Below are 9,225 nucleotides of genomic sequence, written 5' to 3' on the forward strand. Positions count from 1 at the left end.
TGGCCCCACCCTCCAGAGGACCTGGGAACACAGTTCTCTAACTGCTTAGAGAGCTTCAAGGATGAGTCTGGGAATGGGAGTGGGTGCTGTGGAGGCTAATTCTGCCTGCACTTAGGTTGAAGGAGAAGGAAGCTCACTCAGGATGATGTGGGTCCCCAGGGATGGGGGGATAGGTGGCCCTCCAGTGTAGAAATTATCCCTGAAGATGGAAAATTCTGGAGCTAACTGCCAAGGTGTATGCCAGACTCCTTCAGACATCACCTGCCTCATGCAATTCACCCAGTCAATTCAGCACCAAAGGAGGGAGATTGTACAGCTAGGGAGAAGCAGAGACCCAATCCTGACCCATGTCTGTTTGACCTCGGAGCCCAGATCTTTTTTTTATATAACAACTTTACTGAGACATAATTCATATACCATAAAATTCACGGTTAACTTTAAAGTCACTTTAAAGTATACAATTCAGTGTTTTTTAGTATATGCACAGTGCTTTGCAACCATCACCACTATCTAATTTTAGAATATATTCCTTTCCCCAAAGGAAACTCTACCCATTTAATAGTCAATCCCCATTCATTTCCCCTCTCCCTCACCCCTGAAAACCACTTATCTAAAATTTTGAGGGACCACCAAACTGTTTTTCAATATGGCTGCACCTTTTTACATTCTCGCTGTCAATGTATGAGGATTCCAATTATTTCGCCGTTACCAACACTTGTTATTGCCTGCATTCTTTTTATAGGAGCCCTCCTAGTGGGTATGAAGTGATATCTCACTGAGGTTTTGGTCTGCAAAAGCAAATGACTGATGACTAACGATGCAGGACATCTTTCCATGTGCGTGTTGGTCATTTATATATCTTCCTTGGAGAAATCTCTATTCAGATCCTTAGCTCATTTTTTAATTTGGTTATTTTTCTTTTTATTGTTGAGTTGTAAGAGTTCTTTACATATTCTGGGTCGTAGTCTCTTATCAGATATATGACTTACAAGTATTTTCTCCTAGTCTGTGCATTTTTTCATTTTCTAGTGGTGTCTATTAAAGCACAAAAGTTTTACATGTTAATGAAGTTCCGGTTTACTTATATTTTTTCTTTTGTCACTTGTGCTCAGAGCCCAAACTCTAACTCTAACCCCCTGGGGCTCTGCCTTGCGGTGACTGTTACTTTCATCTTTCTGCCATATACAACCTCCGCCTCTGGTAAATGTAAAGGATAATGCAGGGGCTAAGGCAGGCACTGCTGTGGCTATGGTGACAGGCAGATGGAAGCACAAAGTAGGGTCAGGAATCTCTGGGGGGTCTCAAGCAAGATGAGGGTGAGAGCGTGCCTTATGGGACTGGAGAGGAGCTTCAGAGAATGCAGGATGTCAGCAGCAGGAATGGAACCATTGAGGGACGGTCTCAGAGACTTTGGAAGGTTCAGCATGTACTTTGGGATCATCTCCTGGCCCGCTGTTTGGGCGGTACCAGAGAGGAGGAGTGGTTAAGAGATCAACTTGGAGCCCGAATGTCTCAGTCAAATCCCAGCTTCTCACTCACTAGGTGGCAACTTGGGTAAGTTACCTCACCTCTGTTTCCTCTTCTAGAAGATGAGGATGATGGCATCTGCTCACTTCCTAGGACAATGGGAAGGACTAAATGAAATGATGGCTATAAAGTGCTCAGCCCATTGCCCCAGTGATCGTAAACACTGGACCCATGTCAGTCAGTGACATTGTTATATAAGGAGTCTGGAAAGGGAACTTGGGCCATATAAGACAAGTTTATTTCACTCTTTATTCCATGATTTATATCCATGCCCCTTAAAACTCCAAACCCAGGTAGTCACAGGAGACCCAGGGGTAGCGACGCCCTCAAAGGAGGCAGAGTTAGGAGAGTGATAAGAACCATCACAGAGAAGCTGAGAGAAGACACTGGCCATGGCGTGGCATCAGGGAGCACTGATTTCTGCACCAGTGTTTCATGCCCTTCGATGGGCACACAAATCATCTGGGCTTCTTAAGATGCAATGGGCTGGGGTGGAGCTGAGATTCTGCATTTCTAATAAGCACCCAGGAGATCCCAAGGCTGCTGGTCCTCAAACCACACTTTGAATAGCAAGGAGCTAAAAGACCTGAGTTCTGATCCAAGCTCGGTGGGCAGGATGCTAAGCAGATCCCCTCTGGCCTGAGAACCCAAGATGTAGAAGATGGGCCTAGGACAGCTCTATTGTGCAGGTACACACTGAAGATTAAGGAATGAGGGGGCTGAGAAGGAACCCTGAAAAGGACCCATTTTTCTGGGTCACAGATGCAGACAGATAGAGACTCAGACAGACAGAAGCAGGCAGAGTCCTAGCATGCCCAGTGGACGCAATCCTGGAAGGGCCGCCTCTCCTTGGCTCCTTGCCATAGAGACCCCCACCCCCACCCCCTGCACAGGGATGCTGGCTGGAAGACAGAGGTGCCACCAGTAGCCACAGTCTCTGTTGTTTCCCACAGGCACTGTGCTCTCGGACATCATCCAGAAGTACTTCTTCTCCCCGACGCTCTTCCGAGTCATCCGCCTGGCCCGAATTGGCCGCATCCTCAGACTGATCCGAGGAGCCAAGGGGATCCGCACGCTGCTCTTTGCCCTCATGATGTCCCTGCCTGCCCTCTTCAACATTGGGTTGCTGCTCTTCCTCGTCATGTTCATCTACTCCATCTTTGGCATGGCCAACTTCGCTTATGTCAAGTGGGAGGCTGGCATTGATGACATGTTCAACTTCCAGACCTTCGGCAACAGCATGCTGTGCCTCTTCCAGATCACCACGTCGGCCGGCTGGGATGGCCTCCTCAGCCCCATCCTCAATACTGGGCCACCCTACTGCGACCCCACTCTGCCCAACAGCAATGGCTCTCGGGGGGACTGCGGGAGCCCAGCTGTGGGCATCCTCTTCTTCACCACCTATATCATCATCTCCTTCCTCATTGTGGTCAACATGTACATTGCCATCATCCTGGAGAACTTCAGCGTGGCCACAGAGGAGAGCACCGAGCCCCTGAGTGAGGATGACTTTGACATGTTCTATGAGATCTGGGAGAAGTTTGACCCAGAGGCCACTCAGTTTATTGAGTATTCGGTCCTGTCTGACTTTGCCGATGCCCTGTCTGAGCCACTTCGTATCGCCAAGCCCAACCAGATAAGCCTCATCAACATGGACCTGCCCATGGTGAGTGGGGACCGCATCCATTGCATGGACATCCTCTTTGCCTTCACCAAAAGGGTCCTGGGGGAGTCTGGGGAGATGGACGCCCTGAAGATCCAGATGGAGGAGAAGTTCATGGCAGCCAACCCATCCAAGATCTCCTATGAGCCCATCACCACCACACTCCGGCGCAAGCACGAAGAGGTGTCAGCCACGGTTATCCAGAGGGCCTTCCGCAGGCACCTGCTGCAACGCTCTTTGAAGCATGCCTCCTTCCTCTTCCGTCAGCAGGCAGGCAGCGGCCTCTCTGAAGAGGATGCCCCTGAGCGAGAGGGCCTCATCGCCTACATGATGAGTGAGAACTTCTCTCGACCCCTTGGCCCACCCTCCAGCTCCTCCATCTCCTCCACTTCCTTCCCACCCTCCTATGACAGTGTCACTAGAGCCACCAGCGATAACCTCCAGGTGCGAGGGTCTGACTACAGCCACAGCGAAGATCTCGCCGACTTCCCCCCGTCTCCAGACAGGGACCGTGAGTCCATCGTGTGAGCCTTGGCCTGGCTGGCCAGGACACACTGAAAAGCAGCCTTTTTCACCGTGGCAAACCTAAATGCAGTCAGTCACAAACCAGCCTGGGGCCTTCCTGGCTTTGGGAGTAAGAAATGGGACTCGGCCCTGTGGATCAACCAGGCAGAGTTCTGTGGCACCGCGTGGACAGCTGGAGCAGTTGGCTTGTGCTTAGAGGCCTCAGACAGACCTGTGACCTGGTCTGGTCAGGCAATGCCCTGGGGCTCTGGAAAGCAACTTCATCCCAGCTGCTGAGGCAAAATATAAAACTGAGACTGTATATGTTGTGAATGGGCTTTCATAAATTTATTATATTTGATATTTTTTTACTTGAGCAAAGAACTAAGGATTTTTCCATGGACATGGGCAGCAATTCACGCTGTCTCTTCTTAACCCTAAACGAGTGTCTATGGAGCAGCCGGAACTCTGTTCTCAAAGCAGAAGTGGAATCCAGTGTGGCTCCCACAGGTCTTCACTGCCCAGGGGTCAAATGGGGTCCCCCTCCCACTTGACCTGAGATGCTGGGAGGGCCGAACCCTCCACTCACACAAGCACACACACATAGTCTTCACACACGGAGGCCAGACACAGGCCATGGGACCCAGGCTCCCAGCCTAAGGGAGACAGGCCTTTCCCTGCCAGCCCCCCAAGGATGGGGTTCTTGTCCACGGGGCTCACTCTGGCCTTCTATTGTCTCCAAGGTCCCATTTTCCCCCTGTGTTTTCACGCAGGTCATATTGTCAGTCCTACAAAAATAAAAGGCTTCCAGAGGAGAGTGGCCTGGGTCCCAGGGCTGGCCCTAGTCACTGATAGTTGCCTTTTCTTCCCCTCCTGTAAGAGTATTAACCTTAAAACCAAAGGACACAAGGGTGCCAGCCCCACTCATGGCCTAGCATACAGCTTGTCCTCGCTCCTGGAACCTGGCAGGCCCTGCCCAGCCGGCCAAGGGAAGAGAAGGCTGAGCCATGTGGGTTTGGGTCTAAGAAGTTCACCAGCCCTGAGCCATGGTGGCCCCTCAGCCTGCCTGAAGAGAGGAAACTGGCCATCTCCCAGGGCTCTCTGGACCATACGCGGAGGAGTTTTCTGTGTGGTCCCCAGCTCCTCTCCAGACACAGAGACATGGGAGTGGGGAGAGGAGCTTGGCCCTGCGCCCTGTGCAGGGAAAGGGATGGTCAGGCCCAGTTCTCATGCCCTTAGAGGGGAATGAACCATGGCTCCTTTGAGAGAGGGGGCACTGTGGTCAGGCCCAGCCTCTGGCTCAGCCCGGGATCCTGATGGCACCCACACACAGGACCTCTTTGGGGCAAGATCCAGGTGGTCCCGTAGGTCTTGTGAAAAGGCTTTTTCAGGGAAAAATATTTTACTAGTCCAATCACCCCCAGGACCTCTTCAGCTGCTGACAATCCTATTTAGCATATGCAAATCTTTTAACATAGAGAACTGTCACCCTGAGGTAACAGGGTCAACTGGCAGAGCCTGAGCAGACAGGGGCTTGGCTGCCCCAGTCCAGCTCTCCCACAGAGCCCCACCGGGCACATGCCTCCCAGGCCACCTCAGTCTCACCTGCCCACTCTGGGCTGGCTGCTCCTAACCTACCTCGCCGAGCTGTTGGAGGGCTGGACATTTGTGGCAGTGCTGAAGGGGGCATTGCCGGAGAGTAAAGTATTATGTTTCTTCTTGTCACCCCAGTTCCCTTGGTGGCAACCCCAGACCCAACCCATGCCCCTGACAGATCTAGTTCTCTTCTCCTGTGTTCCCTTTGAGTCCAGTGTGGGACATGGTTTAACTGTCCCAGCGACATTTCTCCAAGTGGAAATCCTATTTTTGTAGATCTCTATGCTTTGCTCTCAAGGCTTGGAGAGGTATGTGCCCCTCCTGGGTGCTCACCGCCCGCTGCACAGGCAGGAATGCGGTTGGGAGGCAGGCCGGGCTGCCAGCCCAGCTGGCCGGAAGGAGACTGTGGTTTTGTGTGTGTGGACAGCCCGGGAGCTTTGAGACAGGTGCCTGGGGCTGGCTGCAGACGGTGTGGTTGGGGGCGGGAGGTGAGCTAGACCCAACCCTTAGCTTTTAGCCTGGCTGTCACCTTTTTAATTTCCAGAACTGCACAATGACCAGCAGGAGGGGAGAAGAGAGTAGGAAAAAGGAAGGAAGGACAGACATCAAGTGCCAGATGTTGTCTGAACTAATCGAGCACTTCTCACCAAACTTCATGTATAAATAAAATACATATTTTTAAAACAAACCAATAAATGGCTTACATGACCTGATCTAGGCTCTGTCCTTGTGCTGAGATTTGACAAGAGTGGTAGCAGAGGCCCGAGGGCCTGGGAGATGGCCTCCTCCTGAGCAAGTCTGGAGAACTTGCTGAGAGACCATAACTGACCATCATAACCATGGTTTAAGCATACAATTCTGAGACAGTAAGCACATGCACACTGTGGTACCACCATCACCACTGTCCATGTCAGGAACTTTTTTGTCAGCCCAAATTACCACCCTGCACCCATTAAACACTAACTCCCCACACCTCCCTTCCCCCAGCCCCGGGGAGCTGCCATTCTGCTTTTCATCCCTACAAATTTGACTACTCTAAATGCCTTATATAAGTGGAATCATACAATATTTGACAAATTCGACCACCCTAAATGCCTTATATAAGTGGAATCATATAATATTTGACAAATTTGACTACCCTAAGTGCCTTATATAAGTGGAATCATACAATATTTGTCCTCTTGTGACTGGCTTATTTCACTTACCATCATGTCCTCAAGGTTCATCCAGGTCACAACACATTTCCTTCCTTTTTAGGAATTTTTTTTTTCAGGATTTCCAGAATTTTTTCTTAGTTTTTTTCATAAATTTTCAGAATTTGCATCCTTTTTAAGGCTGAATAATATTCCATTGTATATATTTTGCTTATCCTGTCACCCGCTGAGGGACACTTGCGTTGCTTCCACATTTTAGCTATTGTAAATAACGCTGTCGTGAACATGAGTGCACAAATATCTGAGACCTTGCCTTGAATTATTTTGGGTAGATACCCAGAAGTGGAATTGCTGTTTCATATGGCAATTTTATTTTTAATTTTTTTAGGAACTGCCATACTGTCTCCCACAGCACAAGGGTTCCAGTTTATCTACATCCTCATCAACTCTTGTTATTTTCTGGTTTTTTCAAATAGCAAGTCATCCTAATCTGTCCGAGATGGTATCTCATTGTAGTTTTTTTGTTTGTTTGCTTTTTGTTTTTTGAGATGGAGTCCCGCTCTGTCACCCAGGCTAGAGTGCAATGGCACCATCTCAGCTCACTGCAACCTCCGCCTCCCAGGTTCAAGTGATTCTCCTGCCTCAGCTTCCCAAGTAGCTGGAACTACAGGCACCAGCCACCACCAGCTAATTTCTCTACTGTTTTTAGTAGAGATGGGGTTTCACCATGTTGGCCAGGCTGGTCTCGAACTCCTGACCTCAGGTGATCTGCCCATCTTGGCCTCCCAAAGTGCTGGGATTACAGGCATGAGCCACTGTGCCTGGCCTCATTGTAGTTTTGATCTGCATTTTCCTAATGATCAGTTACGCTGAATATCTTTTCATGTGCTTATTCGTCATTTGTATTTCTTCTTTGGAGAAATGTCTATTCAGGTCCTTTGAATCTGGTTATTTTCTTTGTCATTGTTGACTTTTAGAAGTTCTCTATATATTCTGGATATTAATTCTTTATCAGATATATGATTTGCACATATTTTTCCCCATTCTGTGGGTTGCCTTTTTACTCTGTTGATACTGTCTTGGGATGCACAAAACTTTAATTTTCACTAATTCCATTGTCTATTTTTTATTTTGTTGCCTGTGTCTCCTCCCATCTTATTGACTGTGCCTTTTCAGCCTCCCTTGGCAGAACATCCTCTGGTGTCTGACCAATGTTCAAGTTCTTTAGGCCCTGTGCTCTCTCCCAGAAGGAGTGGAAAACACATTCTTTTCCCCTCCCATGGCTTTGAAGAGTCTTGATCTTTTGCTGAGGCCAGGTCTCTCCTTGGACCCCCAGGCCAGCAGATTCAGCTGCTTACTTTGGACATCTCCAGAACTTTCAGGCCCAGCCCAGCCAACTCTGAGCTCCTCTGCCTCACCCTGAGCCTATCTGTGAAGGTGCTCCCACAAATCCATCCTCAGCCGCATGCAGCCCTCACCTCTCACCCCTCACCTGGTCCAAGCCCCGTTGGCTCTACCTCCTTCGTGTGTTTCAAATCCCACCTTTTGGCTCCATCTTATTGTCCCTTCCTTGCGTGAGGCCAGCATATCACCTCATGGAGGCCACCAGGGAAGCTCCTTCCTCTAACCTCATCCATTCCAAACTCTTCTCCACTCAGCTACCAGAGTGATATTTTCATCCAAGATAATTACCCCCATAAGACTGCACAGTGGCTTTCTATTGCCTCAGGATTAAGGCAAACCCCTCAGAGGTCCCCCCAGCCCTGCCAACCTCTATAACAGCATCTCTTCCAACCCCTCAAAGGCTCCAGGCTCTTCCCCCTCCCAGCCTTGCCAGAACACTCTTCTCCTTTCCACTCAGCCTTCAGACCTCCCTGAATGCCCCTTCCTCTGGGAACCTCCCCTGACACAGCCCGGTCCCCTCCCCACGATGTGCCCCACTCTTGATGCTTCCCTGCCATAGCCCTCCACACTCCTTGCAAATACCTGCAAAGCCATTATGTGACCAAACACAATCCCTGATGTAATAGAACCCAGCCTTGGTCTCTGTCCCTTCCTGTCTCTTTAGCTTTATTCAGGGGCGATCATCTTCCCTGGCCCTGGAGAAAACCCGGGCAGAGCCTGTAGCTTTGCAGCTCAGTCTTACGTTATTTTACCTAATCAGTCAGTTGTGTTATAAACACAGACTCAGCCAGGCCAGGAGAGCATTCGATCCCATGACTTGTCAGAGACAAGGTGGCTGGTGGGTTCTCCTCCCCAGGCCAGGCAGATGGTTAGGGATGCTCTCACACAAGGCATTTTTGTGGGATCTCTCTTCTGGGTACCCCCTTATGATCTCTTCCTTTGCCCATGGGAACCATGAGCCTAGCCCTTCCTGGCAAGGCCTCTTGTCCCTCCAGGTGGCCCTGTCATAGTGGTGCACACTGGCTCTCTCTCCACCTGCCCACCTCTGGCCCACAAGAAACACTTGGAGCACTTGCCCCACCTACTGTGGGTGGGGTCATGCCCTGACAGCAGTGCCCTCTGCAGCCACCCCCAGCACAGCTGGCCCGCAACCCTTCCTCTGGGTTCCCAGGGCGGGAGTCAGACCACACTCGCTCATCCACTTGAGCTTTCTTGGATCCTGGAGGCCCAGTTCTCTGTGTCTCCAACATCTTAAAGCTCTCTGAGAAGCTCTGGAAGCCGCCTTGGCCTGCCCAGAGTTAGAAGGTGGTGTGTGACTGCCACAAGCCTTGCCAGAACCTCCTGCAAGGGAAGGCTGGGGTCCTGGAAACAGCACAG

At 50.3% G+C, this 9,225-nt stretch overlaps 1 protein-coding gene across 10 annotated transcripts in view; it reads left to right on the top strand.

Annotated features, from left to right (window-relative positions):
* SCN5A (sodium voltage-gated channel alpha subunit 5) overlaps nucleotides 1-5,998 on the top strand; it is a 101,704-nt gene extending 95,706 nt beyond the window's left edge. For 7 of the 10 annotated variants that reach the window (XM_055282544.2, XM_055282569.2, XM_055282586.2 and 4 more), the window contains one exon: nucleotides 2,481-5,998. In XM_055282544.2, coding sequence (XP_055138519.2) covers nucleotides 2,481-3,718 — 1,238 coding nt within the window. In that variant the 3' untranslated portion in view covers nucleotides 3,719-5,998. The remainder of the gene's footprint in view (nucleotides 1-2,480) is intronic. The other 3 variants (XM_055282551.2, XM_055282525.2, XM_055282593.2) reach the window with 1 other exon arrangement.
* The last annotated feature ends 3,227 nt before the right edge of the window (nucleotides 5,999-9,225 follow it).

The sequence above is a fragment of the Symphalangus syndactylus genome, chromosome 1 (genome assembly GCF_028878055.3).
Source record: "Symphalangus syndactylus isolate Jambi chromosome 1, NHGRI_mSymSyn1-v2.1_pri, whole genome shotgun sequence".
Taxonomy (NCBI): Eukaryota; Metazoa; Chordata; class Mammalia; order Primates; family Hylobatidae; genus Symphalangus; species Symphalangus syndactylus.